Below are 19814 nucleotides of genomic sequence, written 5' to 3'. Positions count from 1 at the left end.
GACATAGATGAGGATAAAGTGGGGATAAAGGGTGATGGAAGAAGCCTTAACTTGGGGTGGTGAACATACAATACAATACAGATGATGTATTATAGAACTGTACACCTGAAACCTATATAATTTTACTAACCAATGATATCTCAAAAAAATCAATAAAAAAGGATTACCTTGGGTTCAGTAAAAAGACAAGGTGGAAGCAGGGAGACCAGTGATGAGACCACTGCAATAGTCCACTCAGAGATGATGGGTCTTAGGGGAGGTTGGGTGTGGTGAGAAGTGGTTAGATTGGAAATAAAATTTGACGGGAGACCCAATAGAATGTGCTGATCAATCCTATATAATAAAAGGCCAGCGACATTTAACAGTGTAACAACCAGAACAACCGATCGACTGGTCGCTATGAGGTGCATTGACCACCTCTCAGTCCCTCCCCACAGCCCGCAGGCTTTGATCGCTGGATGGCCAACGGGGAATCATGGAGAACTGAGGTGGGTGGCAGTGGGATGGGACTGGGGACTGGCAAGCAGGAGGAACAGCCAACCTCTTGGTCCCTCCCGCCGGCCCACAGACTCCGATAGATCGCCAGATGGAAAACGAGGAACCAGGGTGGGTGTCGGTGGTGGGACAGGACTGGGGACTGGTAAATGGGCAGAAGATGGCCCTGATTGCAGGCTAGGCCTAGGGACCCTACCCACGCACAATTTCGTGCGCTGAGCCTCTAGTTGAATATAAGAGGTGAGAGAAGAAAAAAGGTAAGATTGACTCCAAGATCTATGGTTTAAACAACTGGATGATGAAAGTTACCCTTCACCAGTACAGGAAGAACAGGCTCAGGAAAGTGGAACCAAGAATTCAATTTTAGGTATGTAAACAAAAGTTATGAGTCCTCCTGGACATCTGAATGGAGAGGCTGAGCAGGCAGTTAACATACAGGTTGCAGGCAGAGAGAGGTCTGGGTTGCAGACACAAAGCTGGGAAATCAGCAGAGATGGTATTTAAAGGCATCAGTCAAAATGAACTCCACTAGGGAGTGAGTCTGGATGAGAGAGAAAAAAAAGAAGTTGAGAATGAGGATGATTCGGGAAAGGAGACTAAGAAACTGACAGCAGGAAAGAGAAACATCAAGATAACAGCATGTCCCCAGAGGCAAGAGAAGAAAGTGCTTCATTGAAAGTGACAACTTGTGTCAAATGCTGCTGAATGGTTAGATGTGAAAACTGATCCTAGAAGTTGACTCAACAAAAGGTGTTTTTGGTCAGCTGCTGGAACCCGAGCCTACCCGAATGGTTTCAAGAGTGAAGCAGAGGCGAGTGGAAACCAGAACTCTCCAGTACAAATGTATCATGCGTGGTACATGTAACTTCAAGTTTTATACAGACCCATTGCAAAAGTAAAAGGAAATTGGTAAAATTAAATTTCAATAATTCATATTATTTAACTCAATATATTAAATATCATTATTATAACGTGTGATCAATTTAAAAAATTGACATATTTTGACTTTTATACTAAGACTTTGAAATCTGGTGTGTATTTTACACTTAGAGTACATCATCTCTGACTTGTGAAGTGGCTGGAGTGTTGGCCAGCACAGGTCTAGACAACACCTTTGAAGGGTTTGCAGTAAAAAGGAGCAGAGAAATGGGCTGGGAGCTGGATTAGAGGTGGCGGCTAATGGAGAGTGAGTCAGTGATGACTGAAACAGGCATTTGGAGAGATGTGATCAGCTACCGTGTGCCAACTTCTGACTGTGTGTCAGGCACTGTTTCATGAACTCACCAATGTCGCCTTCAAACAACTTGGGTGAAGCAAGTGATTTATTATTGCCACCCTCCAGGGACCTGATTCAACATAAACAAACAGCACGGGTGACAATGCCACGTTCATCTGACCAATGAGGCTTCTGCTGGAATAATCTTGGGGCCCACGCTGAAGCACCTGGCTGCTTCATGGGACATCCACGTTAATCTAAGTTGGAATAGAGGGGGGCACATCCTAGGGACCATGATATCAGGCTGCTGGTCACTGCAAGTGCCCTCTGTATGCCCCCTTACAGCTCACCCCAACCACCCTGCCTGCCTCCTAGAGCCTCCACAGCACAGCTAGAAGCTAACCCACCAAACTCTTATTTTCAGGATTGCAGAACATCCTGCCGAATGTGAAGGCAATGGAGGGAGGAGGGGAAGAAAGCTCTTCACTGCTAGTGAAGAATTTCTCACGGCAGTACTTAACGCAGGGATGCTGTGGTACTCTCAGCCCTTGTCTTTGGGGAGTTGAGTCTACTCATGGTCATGTACATGAGTTTCTTCTAATTCTGTTTTATTCAAATAAAAATAATTAATAAGCCAACCAGAAAAATTTAAAAGTAGGTAGTTCACAGAATATTAGAACACATAGTTTGAGGTCACATTCTAATCATTACTGTTTCTGAATTCCTTATGATCACATCTGCTGAGAATGTTATACCCAGAGTTGATCAAATCAGGTTAACACCTGGGAGGTGAGAGGTGAAGCCCGGAGGCGAGGGGGTGGAGGAAAAGGTATGGCACTCCTTGATTGCTTGTCCCAGAGCCAGTTTCTCAACCCACTGATGGCTGGTTTCTCATCTACCTTTCAGGGTTCTTTGGGAAGTTTAAATGTGGTGAGGTATACGAAGTACACTTTGGAAACTGGAAAGCACTAAACACATTTGGAAAAGAAAACCCCAAACCTACACAAACCGTTTGGGGTTTGTAAGAAGGCAAAGGATGCCTTGCATTTGTAGGGAACTTACATGAGTAAAGTCCTTTACCCCACATCTCATCGGCGTCTTACTGAGTATTTGGCAGACAGGTATTGTCTCTGGATCACAGACTAAGAATGAGACCCAGAGACTAGGTGTCCAAGGCAGCACACAGCTAGGGGCAGCACTGAGCTGAGGCCTGGCCCTGCCCAGTGTTCTCCACTGTGCCTGGTGGGTCACTGCCGTGGTGGTTAGAGGTGGAGCTGGAGAGAGCACAGGACTGAGTTGTCCATGGGTCCAGCTCCCTCTCGGTCACTATCTCACTGTGAGATCTGGATAAGCCACTTCTCTGAGCATCAGTTTCCTTATCTATAAAAAAGGGGTAGTAATATCTTGGTAGTGGATACTCCTTTACTTCCTGAAAATAATACTCAGATTATCTTCTGGGAAATCATGTCCCCAATGTCCATCCAATATCCACGCATTTCAGGAGGCCTTTGTTTCTATGCCTGACTCCAGAATTGGGCCTGTGACCCAGTCCAGGCCAATCAGAGTGCAGAATTCATGAGCTGCAAAGACATGCATGACCTACAGGTGGCCTGGGAAGAGGCCCACTCTCTTTTCCAGTGGACCTGGAGCTGCCAGGAACGACTACCACATACAGGCTGAGAATGAAGCCAACAAAGTAAAAGGCAGGCCCAAAAAGTGGTGAGAAACAGTCTTGGTGATATCATTTGTGCCTCTGATCAAGCTATACCTGAATCCTGGACTTTTGAGGCACATGAGCCAAAAACCTTCCTTTTTTGCTAAGCCATTTTAAGTTGGCCTTCCTGTCCCTTGAAAACTACAGGGTTCAAGACTGATACAATCTCTTCTCAGGTTTGTTGCACTGAATAAGTTATTGTACGCAACAGCCCTCTGCAAACAATAAAGCTCTTTTGCAAACAATAAAAGCAGAGTAAAAGTAATATATTATCAGCTCACTTGGGGGCCAAAAATAATAATAAAATATAAAGCTGGAACTACTTTCCATGCTTTTTGACTTTATATTATGGCAAAAAGAAAGTTATTTTTGAATGTTAGTGGGATGCTTAATGATTTTCAGGAGCATCCATGTTCTGAAATGTGGCGAATGGTTGAGTTATATAGAAAAGCAGCCCAAGTAAGAGCAAGAAATATGACGACCGCAATGTTAGACCATGATGCCAGGTGACCATGCAGAAGCCACACATCTTAAAATGAGGAAGAGGTCTCTTTCCCAAATTTCACTTCTGGTATTTTCTTAAATTATTTAATAATTCATAAGTTATGGGATTGGAAAGGGCAAAACAGGTGGGAGAGGATAATAATGAACCATGAAAAGAAGTAGAGAAATACATAAGTGTATCGACTCAAAAGAATTGAAGCAAAAAGAGGAAATGAAAAGGTAAGTGGTATCTCGTGAATTCCACTGTGGACTGAAGTTGTTTTCTCTAACGGTGATAACGATAGAGGACATCTGTACTGAGGTAACAAACAAAAAAAAAAGGCACTGGGTACAGGGACTAAGCCCCTGGTAAATGAGTCCTCATTAGATTCCCACGAGGCAGACGTGACCTTCCCCATTTCAGCGACGAGGAAACTGGTGCCCTATAAGGCTGGGTTGTCTGCCCAGTTCCCAAAGTGAGGGGCAAGGCTTTCGCTGCACTTGGTTTCTCTGGCCCGGTCCCTCTCCAGAGCCCTCCATTCTCTGCCTCCCTCTGAGAGGAAGTGGAGCTCAGCTTGCTGAGGCTGCTGCCGTGTGGGTTAGTAGGTACTCTACTGGTTTTTTTCTTTAATATATTTTTTAAAGTTTTGTTTTCCCCTGAATTGATGACTACAAAACTGTCTTGTAGGTCTAGGGAAGTGCAAATAAGTAGTTGCAAAAATGTTAACCTGAAAAATAATATCAGTGAAAAAAATCAAGGAAGTTATTTTGTAGGAAGTACACATTTCACAGGGATTTTCCAGTTTATATTCACCTACCCTCACAACCCTAAAAATAAATCCTGAACAACCTTAGGCCCCATAGTTGGGTCTCTGGTGCCATATAAGTGTGACAAAATTTGGATTTTTAGAAAAATCATAGGTTTGGGGCCAGCACTTCTTGAAGATGAGAAAATTTACTGGCCACTCAAGAACTGAATGAAAGCTATTTAACTTTGACTAGAAAAACATAAAAATACATGTAACTTTTTCAGTTTCAGGGAATTCATGAATCATAGGTTAATAATGCGCAGTTTAAAAGTAGAAGGGAAATATCTGTGAGAAATAGAGAGAAACTTAATGGGAACTTGCCCCGGGCAGAGCTAGCCCACCTTTGGGGGGAGGGGTCAACTTATTAAAAAAAACCCTCACAGAAGCCAGGGGTTGAAAATGCCAACACCTGCAGGAAGGTTGCCACCTTCATTTAGGTGATAATCTTTCCCCTAACACCTCCTGTTGGCAGAGCATGTGGGCCTGCACAGGATAGGAGAGGAGAGCTGGGTGAGCATGGAGCCAGCTACGCAGGTAGCAGGGCTGGCCAAAAGAGGGCCCACTGTGGCGCTGCTCACCAGGGAAGAGCTGTCATAGCCAGAGAGAAGACGTCACGCATAACTGTCTTATTTCAAAATTCTGTCCAGAGCTGGCCCGCTGCCCAGGGATGCAGAGGCAATAGCTCTTCCCACTTCCCTTGAACACAGACAGCAAGACCCCCCTTTTTCCAAAACTCCAATCTCACTAGTCTGGGAACCTCACTGCATTTATGAGACTGTTTCCTTGGGAAAATGAGTACCGAATTCTAAATCATCTGTTCACTAATGAACTTTCCAAACATAATCCAGTCGCATGCTGAACTCTGTGCTGTCACTGTGGGTGTTCCGATGATCACGTATGCTTTTAGGAATTCGGGCCTGAGAAGCCTGCTGTCTCCAAATTCCTATGTACCTTAGAGAAGTTCGTGGGTCCTTCCTCCATAACCATACCTCAGTGTGAGTCCACTGGCAGCCACTGGAAATAAAAGGCATTGTAGCTGGGCGGTCTCTATTCTGCCCCCTCCTCTGGGTGTTAGTTAACGGAGTTCTCACTGAAAGTCACGTGTTTATGCTCTTAATATATCCCCCTGGATGAATATGCATTCCATCACTTACTTGTTGGCTAAATAGAGTTTTATCATTTAACTTTTTGGTACTTCCGTTTTTATAGCTGCAAAATGAATCTGAGCTGGCAAGTGGAGACAAAAAATGAAGGTGCTGAGCCTCTTGGTAAAATATGTACAATTGAATATTATTAGGTATTTTTCTCATTTCTAGCAGGGAGGAATAGCAATCTGCTAATCTGGTATTAATGGCATTTACGTTAACTCCTCTTAGGAGATAATGGAAATGGTGATGATGATAATTAATACTGCATAAGTGCTTTCGAGTTTACAAGACATTTTTATATTCATTATCTCACTTGATCCTTAGAAAAAGCTGGGAAGGCATCACTTTTACCTTTGCTTAACAAGTCAGGGGACTGGTGCTCCCAGAAGCCAAACGATTTGTCATCCCGTGGGTGAGGGCAGCGGCAGTGGTCAAAGCAGGTCTTTTACTTTGAAGTCTGATCCCATTTCCACTTGTTCTATTCCCCACAGTGGTTTTCCTAATTCGATCTATCAACTAAGTGGTCACCAAAGGGAGGTTAGAGGTCTCTGCATAAGTAAAGGTATATTATGGGGAGAAAAGCACAAAGGATTAAAGGGCTCGGATACATACTATCCTATTCCAACTCAGCAAAGGACAGGTTTCTGTGGAGCCCTAGAGGAGATGACATGAACCATCTCATTTAGAAATACTATTGGCTTAGCATTTAGGAGAATTTTATTATTTAAAAAGAACAAAACCTTAGGTGACTGTAACATACAAGCAAAGGATAGTTCATCTTTAAAAAAGTGATTTCATCTGAGAAAACCTTTTTCTTATCTTCTCTGTCATAGCCTAGAAAAAATGTTCTAGATAGACCAAGCCAACCAAGAACAATTTCGTCTTCACCACCAGCATTTCATTAAGATCATCCACCTGTGCGTCCATATAAGGGCTGATGGGTGACAGCGGATGCTACAGTTCCATCCCTATTCAAGGAAAACTGCCCATCTATAGGCCCTTCTGGGGTGTGGCCCTAATCCGTTCCATAACTACTTGTTAACAGTGTGTTCTGACCCTGAGCACGGGCCTCAGCTGACTGAAAAAGGGAAAGTTAGACAGCACAGGGAGGCAGCGGGCAAGATGGAGAGCCTCAGTTTAGTCCTGTTGCTACGGGGGCAAAAGGAGCCTTGTGTCTAGAGAAGCCCCTTGTCATGTGTGTCCCAACACTGAGGCCCCATGTGCACAGGCAGACACAGCACACCTATTCCCCTGAACCTAAAAACCATAATTAGTACAATCCTGGTCAATATGCAGAATAAAAAGGAGCTCACATCACAAACTAAATTTCATAAAATTATCAGAAGAAAATATTAGTAAATATTTATCCAATTAAAAACAAAACAAAACACAAGACACCAAGATCATCTAAGGCAGTCATCATTGTGGAAAACATAAAATTGAGGACATAGACACCTAACACACAGCAATGTCATGAAGGGTAAATTTTAAACTCACTAAAAGTTACTTTCCTTGCAATGTAAGAAGTTTTTATACAATAAGGAGTTTGTAAAATACAAAAATACTAATAGAAAAATGGACACAAACAGAATTCACAATGCAGAGGTCCTATTTGAATTAAATACACACTGACCTCAGTTATCAAGCATGAAGTATGGAGGGGTACAGAACTGATCATTGACAGAGGCTATCTTTGGATTGGGAGTTGTGGACAATTTTTACTGTCTTTGTATATATTGGGACTCTAAACACTTTTGCACAATTAACATGTACAATTTTGGTAAGCAGTTATTAAGTAAAAAACTAAGTTCAAAACTAAGTTCCATTGTGGGGAATGTGAAATATGGAAACTGCCTCTTCCCCCTCAAGGAACATTTCTCAGTGCTACAGGCAGCTCCTGTTTATGGCTCCCATGTAATTTACCACCAACATTGTTTAGGAAATACAATAAGATAAGAAGAATGGAACCTTACAAAGACTATATATGTTAAAAAAAAAACACCTGGAAAAAATACACTACTTATTTAATTTTTTAATACAAAAAAGTTCTTTTCTTGAATGATCTGATTTATACTTATCAAAATTTGTCGTATGAAAGTTAAGTAATTCTCTCATTGGGGTGCATAAGTTAGTGCATAGTCAAATTGGTAAGTATTTTATTTCTTGTATTCTAAAAACTTAAAGACTAAACTTTCTACTTATTTATAATTTCTATTTATCTTTCCTAAGATAAAATATAACCCTACTCCGATTTTCTTTTCATCATGGTTTTTTAATCTACAAGGAACGTTCTCTTTTGTGCAAAATAATTTTATGGGTTTTATTTAGCAACATGTTCATTGCTTCCTCTGATAGAAATTCAGTGTGAGAAAGGATTTTTGAGGTAATCTGACATCCTCCCTTGACTGAGAGGAGGGCTAAGGCCCACAGAGGCTCAATTACGCACAGCTGAGAAACACGAAAGCCAAGCTAAAAATAACCCAGGCCAGGGTAGTTTATTGCTGCTTTAGTCTCATTTTCATTTCAATTATATACTCATAAACTAGAAGGAGAGTTCTTTAGTGTTAAAAAGTAGTGTGACTTAGGAGAAGTGTTCAATTTAGTGCCTGTCAGGACGTGCCGGTAATCTCACTGACATGATGCTATAGCGAGGACACAGGGCTGTGTGGCTGCAGTACGTCTGCACAATCTTGACCGTTATTCTCACAGATTGGGCACAACACACAGGAACCTAAATATCTTATGTACAGACTCACTTTTAGATAGCACTAGTACTAAATGTCACTTTTTAAATTTCCAGAAGAATCAGACTCTTACAGCTTAGGTTTAAAAGTAAGAAAGTAACTTAGAATTTTGGACTTTGCTTCCAAAAGGCAGACAGGATCCAACTGAACCAGGAAGGTTCAGAATGGATATCCTTTCTGGTGCAGTTAGATCCTGAGGCTCTGTTTGAATTGCATTTTTAGGTCACGAGGATAACCTTCAGTGCCCTTGATCTGCCAAACTGTAAGCTCCTTGAGGGTAAGAGCACTTTCTTATTTTTCTTAGTTGCCGTAGGGCCCACCAGAGCTCCTAGTGTAGAGCCAGTTTTCAGCAAATTATATAAAAGGTGATGGTAAGAGCAGATGGGAAGGGTCTCAGATTAGGAGTGGCTGTAAGCAATGCTCTGTGAGACAGTAGCTTTATGCTGAACCTGAAATGTTCCAGATATATACATATAGAAATAACTTGTGGTTATTTGACAATAGATTTATTACTTTATAAAGTTATTGCTTTGGTTATTATTGGTTATTTACTTTAATAGAAAAGTAATGAAAATAATAAATAATTTTGAATTTCCCAAAGGCTCCTGGGCTTTACATCTGAGAAAGAAGTTTCTACACAGGGACTTGGGTTTGTCAATATGAAAGAGAATACTGTTGGAATGAAATAAAGTGAAGTGCAATACAAAATTCTATTTCATGCTCTTCATATTTCTAAGGGAAAGAAGGCGAGGGGGAAAAAAAAACTAAGGTACAAACTCCCAAAATGACTCCCCAACTCCATTTCTAGCGATAGGTCAAAAATTGAACCTACAAGAGCTTCAAGATTTCTTATGAGAAACTGTAGTAAGAAAAATACAATGACTCATCTCATAATAACGCCCTTTCTTCCCAAAGTACACATCACAATTCCCACATCCCTGGCACAAGAGTACGCGGTGCGGAGCTATTGCAACACGAGGTAGCTCCCTGCACCAACGTCCCTCAGTGGACAGCGGGGAACAGACCTCCCTGGAGCTGCGGGGGTCAGGGGGCAACATGGCTGTGCTCATTCTGCACCCGTCCCTCCAAAGAGGGGGATCGCTCCCTTTGTACTGCTTCGTCTGCAACAGCGGTTCTTTTGTGCAGCCGCCTTTTTAAGAATGAGGAGCTATGTGCAGCTGGCTTCCTTGCGCACAGCAGTTCTGAATAGGCTCCCCCAGATTTCCTCACCAACTGTCACTTAGACACCGAGGACCAAAAAGGATAGAAGAAAAGACGAAGGAAAGGGAATCTGCGACTCAAGGCTACGGCATGAGTAAGGCGCGCAGGCTGCTGCTCGGTACTGGCTCACGACTTCTGTGACTGGGAAGAGAGAGTTCAGTAAGCAGTTACAGGAAAGTAACTGAAGCTTATTGCCAAAGAAGGAACTCCAATTAGGCTCTTTAGGAAGCCAATCCCCCAGACCTCGCCCAGTCAGATGTTTCTTGAGAATAACTACCAAGAGAAAATGAGGTGGATCTTGCCCTGTGGCAAACAGCAATGTAAACTGATAAAAGATTTCAAAGCTCTATAGAAAACGGAAGTTGAGAGAATACTCGCAGGAGAGAGAGAGCAGGGCATCACCAGCTTTGGGCATCTGAACAATATAAGGGAGTAAGCATGCCACCTCTGCTCAGAAGGCAATTCTGGGAGGAAAGGGCTATTTATTGACCCTTAAATAGCTGGGACAGGAGGGCTCTCAGAGGTCAAATATCAATGAAGACAGAGCTCCAGGACAAGTGTGGTGGAAGGACTGCTTTGTGGTTAGTTTGATGGGCCATCTGTGGGAGAGAGGCCCTCCACTCGACCTGGACATTTTATTGTTTGTAGGGACGAGCTTGAAAGGTGGTAGACTGGAGGTCTGTGAGGAGGGAGAACGTACAGGCGAGCAGGCCAAGCACAGGTGCACAGGGCCTGTGTCCAGGGATGGAGCTGCATTGGGCTTAGTTGACTTGTGTGGGTGTGGAGGGGAAAGTGTGTGAGGGCATGGTCAGAGGTGGGAAGAAAGGGCAGCTAAAGAGACAGTGCCTGACCACATCTAAGAGAATTACTCAAAACAGTGGAAGATGTGAAAGATCCTCATGATGTCAATGGCACATTTCTTATAAGCTAACTTGGTGGACTCTGATAGTATTGTCACTAGATGTCAAAACATTCTGAAGATAAATAAGAACTGTACTGGCTCAGGTAAAAGACTCAGACTAGTCAACGGGTAAGAATGAAAATTCTTAACATTTAAGAAGTCCTCAAGACAGTGGTTCTCAACCTTGGCTGCACATTAGAATCACCTGGGAATCTTTTTAAAATCCTGATTTCTGGGCCTCATCCTCCGGAAATTCTGTTTCTTTATGTGGTGGGGCCACAAAGAAACAATTTCCAGAGGATGAGGCCCAGAAATCAGGATTTTAAAAAGATTCCCAGGTGATTTTAATGTGCAGCCAAGGTTGAGAACCACTGCCTTAAGTTTACAGGACTTAAATGACAGCAGCTGTAGAAAACTTACATCTGTATAAATATCAGTGCTCCTAAGGAAGATAGTATTTCAGTTGTACTGAGATGTTTTAATTCAACCTTTATAATTTAAGTATCAAAATCACATATCATACAAGATCTCATTTATTCTGTATCCTATCTGAAAGCAATGGTACTTTCTAGTACAATTAATTGCTTTCTTAAACCACAGGTCAATTTCTTCATTGCTTGGAGTTAGTTAAGTTATATTATAATATACTTGTTTGCCAATAGCATTACTATTTTAGCATTTATTAATTTACTAAGAAATTAAAATTCTAAAAATATTTCAAAGAATAAAATTTTAATACTTTTCACCACATTTGCTTTATTTAATTTAATATGTATACTTAGAGTTTTATTGATATATGAAGAAATTGGGATCATGTTGGCTTTTCTGATGGGCATATTTGCTCCAAATGAAGGCACCTACATTTAAATATGAGTTCTCTGCCCTTTACTTTTTCTGGATTTCCATTTACCCTTATTGCCTCTAAAACACTCTCCCTAAGTATTTATTTAAGATGAGAAAAGAGGTTGTTTTTAGACCATATGGGCCAAATTTCAAATGGATTAGAAATAAACATAACAGGTAAATTAATATTCCTATAAATTATTTTAGAAGCATAATCATGTCATGCGCAGCCAAGGTTGAGAACCACTGCCTTAAGTTCATACCCAGGCTTAATGTCTGCTAGACTTTTTTTCATCTCTTTGTTATAGTTTTATGGCATACTAGTATGTCCAAAAATATGAAAAAATTTGTAAAGAAGTAAGTTCAGATAGACTGGATGTACACACACAAGGAGTCGCTCTCCAGTGCAATATTACCAGCGTTTTCTGAATCTACTTGTCTGAATAGAGAGCTCCAATGAAAGAGTAACAGGATGTGATGGAGCTTAAGACTTAGCATGAGAAAAGAGAAAGAAAATGAACCCTATCAGCTAAGAAATAACACACTGGGGAAAAGTACTGGTTCTCATGAAAATGTCAGTGATTCACCATGGAATAAAATTCAAAAGCCACTGACCCCAATGAAAGCTTCCAGTGGAAACATGTGGATTTTGCTTCATTTCATTTAAAGACTTTGTTTTATTTCATTTAACTACTATCCTAAGCACCATCACAGTTTTTATAAAATGTTTCTTTCTCATTTAAAATTGATATGGAAAAAATACTGCTGATCAAATTAAATTTTCAAGGGGTCTTAATAATATCATGCACAACAGGTAGGACATATTGAGCACTTAATGTATGCCCCTTAAAACATACATTAAGTGATCAATAGCCAAATGACAACAAGAAAAAATTCTTTAATTCAATATTTAAGCAGATTTGCTTATAGAATTTTTTCATACATACCAGTTCCTCATTCTGCCTTGAAAGATCACAACTGAATGCAAGCTGACTTACACAGACCACAAATCTGTCAGGAAATACACGAAGTTCTGTATAAAATGAAGAAAACCAAATTACTAAAGGCATCAAAAACCTATAAACACAGAAATAGGTGATCCCAGATTTGTAAGTTACAGCAATAAGCATATATGTATGAGTCACACGTGTCCCCTCCCCACCCTTCTATGTTTGCCATCAGTAGGATGGGGCAAGCACAAAGCTCTAGGGCAGTGGTTCTCAACCTTGGCTGCACATTAGAATCACGTGGGAATCTTTTTAAAATCCTGATTTCTGGGCCTCATCCTCCAGAAATTCTGTTTCTTTGTTACTAATGTTGTGCCTCCCCACCCCCCCATAACAAAAGAAACAGAATTTCCGGAGGATGAGGCCCAGAAATCAGGATTTTAAAAAGATTCCCAGGTGATTCTAATGTGCAGCCAAGGTTGAGAACCACTGTTCTAGTAACAGCTCTCTCTTTACCTCTCACCTGGACCACTGCTGTCTCCTTGGTGGCTACTCTTCCCTATTCCAGTTTATTCTACTAAGTGCAAGCAGATGGACAGTTTTAAAAAGCAGCTCCACTTACTATGCTCAAACCCTTATTATGGTTCCTTAGTGCCACCACATACTAGGAAAATATCCAAAACCCTCCATGATGGGACCTAACCTGTAGTTCTGTTCTTACTCCCATTAGTCTTGCTCATATAGAAACCTCCATTTCTGGGCATACTTTGACCCCTCATGGATATCATATGTGGTCAGGTGACCAGGAATGGGCTTTGAAAAGCCAGAAAACCAAAATTATGAAAGCAGTATTTATTCATTAATTCTTAAAATATCCTATTGAGATAAGCGGTAAATGTCTGGTTCCCCACTTTATGGAAAGGGAAGCTGAGTCATAAAATGCATTATTTGGCACTCTCCCTCTCCCCAATATCATAACACTGAAATACAACTTGTTGGAGAATCAGAATTAAAATTCAAAATGATTAGTTATATCAATTATTAGTGGATCCCAACCAGAATTCAAAGTTAATCATTCTATCAAATAATTCCTCTATTCTGTTCTTCCCTTTCTTCTTCTGAAAAATAAGAAGGATAGAATACAGATTCGAACATTTTGGTGCCGGGTGTTGTGCAAACAGAAAGCAATTTCTATATCCCTTTACTCTAATTGTCATATTTGAGATTTTCATTACTTTAATATTTAAATAAAGATTTAGGCAACAGCCATCCCCACCATGAAGGGGAGCTAGGCTGCATTTAACAGATACAGGTTAACTGGCATATTTTACTAAGAGAATTGAGTAAGAGAGTAATATAGTCAAGTGACACTTAAAGTTGAGAAATTACAGATAATTGTGAAGATTCCAAGAGCAAACCTCCATACAGTTAATTTTTAAAGTCCCTGTTTCACAGCTTATATACTAAAATCATGCATGGAAGTTGAACTAGATTTTCTTTCCGATGCTCAGATGAACTTGGAGAACGGTCGTTAGCATCTGACTTTATTGTTGTTGGCTGGATGAGTTTGACATCATTTCCTCAGTGGACATCTTGACTTGGGGAAAATGAGGGGGAAGCTGGCCTGGTCACACACCTAGAAAAGGCTGGGAAAGCATTTTCTCGTGCACACACTTGCTCCATATCCCAGGGCCTTGGTGTGCACAGACAATGATGAAGTGATTCATAGTTTGACGGTCTGTGAGTCATTCTGGAAGCTCAATGAAAGTGCTGAGATGCAGCAGGAAAGCACAGTGTAGTGTGGCCTGGCTCACTGTTCTCAGGCAGGCAATAAACAGTGAAAATGGAAAAAGAAATAATCACAAAGTTTGGAAATACTCTTACTTAGTACTTCAATTTCATAAAGACAACAAAGTAGGTAGGGATCCTCATTCCTTAATTTTCTCCCTTCTCAAAGGCAAGCTAATTGTGCAAAATGTCTGACAACCCAAGAAATCAGTTTCTTACCAGGCCTCTGTGAGCCCCCAAAGCAGCGAAGGCGTATCCCTCTCTTGAGGAAATAGGCTGTGATTTGAAAGCCATAACCTGTAAAGTGAAAGAGGACATCATTAGGTTAGAAGCTTGTTTGCACTGAGTCTCCTGGGCCAAGTCCAGTGACTGCTATCCAGTATGTATTCAAAAATTATTTAGCAAATGAAAGAGTACAAGAATCAACAAAGAACCTCACTTGAGAGAAAGGAGTGAACATTATAATCTTGGCTCTTCTAGGAGGCCTGGCCATAGCACCTGGGATGGTCCCTAGTCCCTGAAGTGGCTCAGTCACTTCATCTGTAAAATGGGATAAACAAGGAGGTCTGACACAGAGGCCTAAAAACCAGGCCCTTCACATGGGGTCATTAATTCAGGCTGGGTTAGTACATAGATCTTGGCCACCTTCTGAAACTCATTATTTATAAGCTCACAAAAAGAATCATTTAATACCTATTTGAAAATGTGTATATTTGGCTGCAAATAAGTTATTCTAAATCAAGTACAGCAAAGCATTTATATACTAGTAGAATGAGATGAAAAAAATGTGAGCCAAAAAAAAAAAGGAAATTCTTTAATTCATCAGAATGACCTAAATGAAAAAGACTAAGAGCATCAAGTACAGGCAAGACTATGGGCAAACTAGATTTCGCATACCCTGTTGAAAGAAGTACATATTGGTACAGCCACTTTCAAAATCTGCTTGAATATCTTCAGCAGAACTTAAGCATGAATATACAGGTGTTGATAATAACACTTTTTATAATAGTTTCAATCTGGGACCAAAGTGCATATCCATCAATAGAAGTTTTTAGTAAAAAAGAAAGGGGCGGGGGAAATAAGCACACAGTGAAATATTACACTGTCCCTAAAAATGAATGAGCGACAAATACAGGCCATATCAGAAATAAATCCCACAAGCATAATGTTAAGTGAAAGAAGCTGGTCCAAAGGAGTTCATCCCATCATGAAGATGGAGATATTGCCCTTTTTCTTATAGGGTGGCAACAGAATTTCAGGTGATGCACACACAGAAAATAGAAGCAGATTCCTTCCTTCCTTCCTTCCTTCCTTCCTTCCTTCCTTCCTTCCTTCCTTCCTTCCCTCCCTCCCTCCCCTGCCAGCCCCCCTCCAGTTATAAGCTACTCTGTTCGATGACTTTACTGAAATTAAATAAAAATGCTCCCGTTCACATGGTGGAATACTTGGTGGAAGAACCAGAAATGAAAGGCCTGCCAAAGAGGGGTAAGAGGCCTCAAGTTCTAAAACAACCTCAGAGACAGCATTTTATCCACAAAATTGGAGAAGCCAGGATTTGCAAGAGGTAAGTCTCTAAGACCATCAACTTCTCCAAAGTCCATGACTCTGAATGTGTTGAAATAACTTGTATATAATAAAGAACACAAAGAAGTTTCCACTTTTACATTTGGTAGCCTTCTAGCACTCCTGCAGAAAGATCCAGAACACCAGTGACCACAGACTTGATGTTCTGTCTACGTAAGTAAGGTTCTGACAGCACAATTGCTTTAGTCACAGGGATTGCAAAATAGTAGTGACATCTATGATAGGATAATCTTCAAATTAACTGAGATGAATTTTTTCCTAACACACTTCAAGCAGATTACATTTTGATGTTTCCTCTGCTTAACCTGCCAAAATATGCAAACCGTTGGCACTATTTTGAGTGCTTCTAAACAAATACCTCATTCCTCAGGTTACTGAGAAAGTGGAAGTGACCACCATATCGGCTTATTTGTCCTACTACTGAGGGGAGGAGTATTGCAGGAGAGAAGTCCTTTACAATTTGGGATTCACACATATTGAAAACTTTAAAGTGATTTAAAACATAGTGATCTAGTCCTGGCCAGGTAACTCAGTTTGTTGGAGTGTTGTCCTGTACACCAGAAGGCTGCAGGTTTGATTTCCAGTCAGGGCACATACCCAGGTTGCAGCTTTAATCCCCAGTCAGGATGCATAAGGGAGGTGGCTGGTTGATGTTTCTCTCACTCTCCATGTCTGTCTGACTCTCGCTCTTTCTCTCTCTCTCCCCCTCTCCCTCTCGCTCTAAAAATCAATGAACATGTCCTCAGATAATGATAATAATAATAATCTATTATGTGAATCTTCCAAAGAACTGAATAAAAAACAAAAAAGCAAGGAAACACACAATACCATGCACCCCTATGTTCATAGCAGCACAATTTACAATAACTAAAATTTGGAAACAGCCTAAGTGCACATCAGCAGATGAGTGGATTAAAAAACTGTAGTACATCTACACAATAGAATACTATGCTGCTGTAAAAAAGAAAGAACTCTTACCATTCGCAACAGCATAGATGGACATGGAGAGCATTATGCTAAGCAAAATAAGCCAGTCAGAGAAATATAAATACCACATGATCTTACTCATATGTGGAATATACTGAACAATATAAACTGATGAACAAAAATAGATCTGGAAACATAGATGCATTGAACAGACTATCAAATCTCAGAGGGGAGGCAGGGGAGAGAGAGGGAGGGTAAGAGGTCAACCAAAGGACTTTATGCATGCATATAAGCATAACCAATGGACACAGACACTAGGGGGGTAAGGGCATGTGCTTGGGGGTGGCAGTGGCTGGGAAGAGGTCAATGGGTGGGTGGGAAGGAGACATATGTAATACTTTAAACAATAAAAAATTAAAAATAAATAAATAAATGAAAGTAACCTGTTGAAGTGTGTGTATATGTGTGTGCGTGTGTATGTATGTATATGTGTGTATGTGTGTGTGTATGTGTGTGTATGTATGTGTGTGTGTGTATATATATATGAAAAGCAATACTAAGTCATTCTGCCTTTGTTGGCAGGTTATACTTAATGCTTATAGTTCTCAGTGATTAAGATTTAGATGACATGTTTGAAATTTAAAAAATATTCTCTGTACAAAATCTCTAGCAATAAATATTATTATTAGGAAGAGGCTAAATTTAAAGGTGACTATAAAAGCTACAGCTCTGAGTTCAGGAAGCCTGGTATCTGGAGATACCTCTTGAGTGATAACTAAATCTTATTTGGTCAGCTGAACAATAAAGTTCCAACATGACACCTTCCCTATAGAACAATAAAGCAGTATAAGGCAAATTCAAACTAAGTGATTTATTACTGGAATTACTAGCAGAACTGAATTTATGAAAACCCTTTCCCCTATACTCCCCTCCCTCAGGATAGGATTATGTTAAAAGGAATCATTCCTAAACTGGCCTCTTGGTTTGGGTTCCATGGAAAACGCTGCCTAGTGGTCCCTACAAGAGAAATGGCAAGTTTAACATGTAAAATAATTTTTGCATTTGCTTACTCCAAATTCCCATGGCCATAGGAAAGTTTATTGTTTAAAGAGAAACATAAAGAGAGATTAAACACAATAGGTCCTTGTGCCAGTTCTTATGGCAAATAAATCTATATATATAAAAGCCTAAGTGACTGTTATGACTCAACAGAACAACCGGTCAACCAGTCGCTGTGACACGCACTGACCACCAGAGGGCAGACGCACAACACAGGACCTTCCCCCTGATGGTCAGTGCGCTCTCACAGTCAACCTCCCGTGGCCCCTCTCCCGGGGTGGCTGGCCCCCATCGGCCCCTGGTGCTAAACCATTCATAGGCTACCTGTTTTTGGGTCAGCCCTAAACACAAGGGTTTGTATCGCTCCTATCCTCTCCCTTCCCCGGGATGGGGCGGCGAGTGGGGTTGGTGGAGAAACATACAGTGGCAGGACATGCAGCATCCGTTCCTTCCATGCCACCCGGCATCGTCTCCTCTCCCAATCCTGCCAGGGCCTTCAGGCCCAGGCTGGGACGGGGAACCAGGGGTGGGTGGCGGCAGATGCGGCCCCTTTCTCAGGGGGGCCGAGGGCCAGCTCCCTCCTCAGGGTTGGCGGCCAACCTCCTGCGGTCCCTTCCCCGGCTGGCCAACCTCCCATAGTCCCTCCTCCCCACCACCACTGTAACACAAATTCATGTACTGGGCCTCTTGTTTTGATATAAAAACAAAGATAAATCACTGCTGATGAAACAGACTGAAATGGAATCCTCAGGGAGATGTACTTCATTTATCCATAGATAACAGGCAGTGATAGTGTCGATAATCTTACCTTTGCTCTTTAACAAAAGCAATAGCACAGAGTTCAGTAGGCCACTGAGATTTTGTTCTTACCCAGGGCTGAAGCAAAGTTCCACTATTTTTTAAAGCTAAATAGCAACTTGGCAAAGAATCCAGGAGGCCCTTTGCTTTTCTTCTAGGGGCACTGGCTCCCAGCTTGCTATATTGGTATTCTAAAGGCACAGATCTCCTGTTAGTAGGAGATTGTGAGGCTGGTATGATGGGCGGGGGATGGAGCAAAATGAAAATAAAAAATGATAAGACTTTTCATTTGAAAACACCTTGATAATGGTATTCCAAGATTTTAAGGCACTTGTAAATCATATTTAAGTACACCTGCTTTCTTGCTAGTTATTGTGGTCCTCCTAAATCTGAAAAGACTGCCTTTAGACACAGAAGAGATTGGGGTTAGAGGGAGGACAGCTTTGCTGTGGAAGATTTCCACCAGGAATCTTCAGGTCTATGTATTTCTAGAAAGAATTTATATTCCTGCACTGCTAATGTCACAAGACGTCCAGTACAAGCAAGAGTCCATCCTCTCCCCTGCCTCTAAGCAGCCCCCAAAGTCCCTATGCCTCCTGTATTCCATGTTTTGTAAAGAGCTGCTTCTCTCTACCTTTCTACAATCTCCCAACCCACCAAGAAGCCCAAAAGAACCTGTTACCACATTAACTTTCTTTTTTTTTCTTTTAATAAATTAAAATTTTATTGGCAGTATCTTTTTGTTGTTGTTGTTAATCCTCACCCGAGGATATGTTTCTGTTAATCTTTTAGAGAGAGTGGAAGAGAGAGAAAGACAGAGAGAAACATTTATGTGAGAGAACCACATTGATTGGCTGCCTCCTCCATGAGCCCTGACCAGGGCCAGGGATGAACCTGCAACCGAGGTACGTGCCCTTGACAGGAATCGAACCTGGGACTCTTTGGTCTACAGGCCGATGCTCTATCCACTGAGCCAAACTGGCTAGGGCCCACATTAACTTTCTTCTGGCTCACCTCGTTATTTACCAAAGAACATTAATCTCCAAGAAAAAAAGAGAGGAGGGGGGAGTCAGTAATATGCATGAAAGGAAGAAAGGGTGGTTCATATGTAAGGGCAAATCGGAGTTCTGCCGATAT

At 41.3% G+C, this 19814-nt stretch overlaps 1 protein-coding gene across 2 annotated transcripts in view; it reads right to left on the bottom strand.

Moving 5' to 3' along the window:
• Nucleotides 1-19814, bottom strand: part of SLX4IP (SLX4 interacting protein) — a 188964-nt gene that overhangs the window by 8204 nt on the left and 160946 nt on the right. For both annotated transcript variants that reach the window (XM_006758091.2, XM_006758090.2), the window contains exons 5-6: nt 14529-14606; nt 12522-12607 (exon numbers count right to left, since the gene is read on the bottom strand). In XM_006758091.2, coding sequence (XP_006758154.1) covers nt 12522-12607; nt 14529-14606 — 164 coding nt within the window. The remainder of the gene's footprint in view (nt 1-12521; nt 12608-14528; nt 14607-19814) is intronic.

Source organism: Myotis davidii, unplaced genomic scaffold, assembly GCF_000327345.1.
Source record: "Myotis davidii unplaced genomic scaffold, ASM32734v1 scaffold32, whole genome shotgun sequence".
NCBI lineage: Eukaryota > Metazoa > Chordata > Mammalia > Chiroptera > Vespertilionidae > Myotis > Myotis davidii.
The sequence above is the reverse complement of the archived record's forward strand: the minus strand, read 5'-3'. Positions and strand labels throughout refer to the sequence as shown.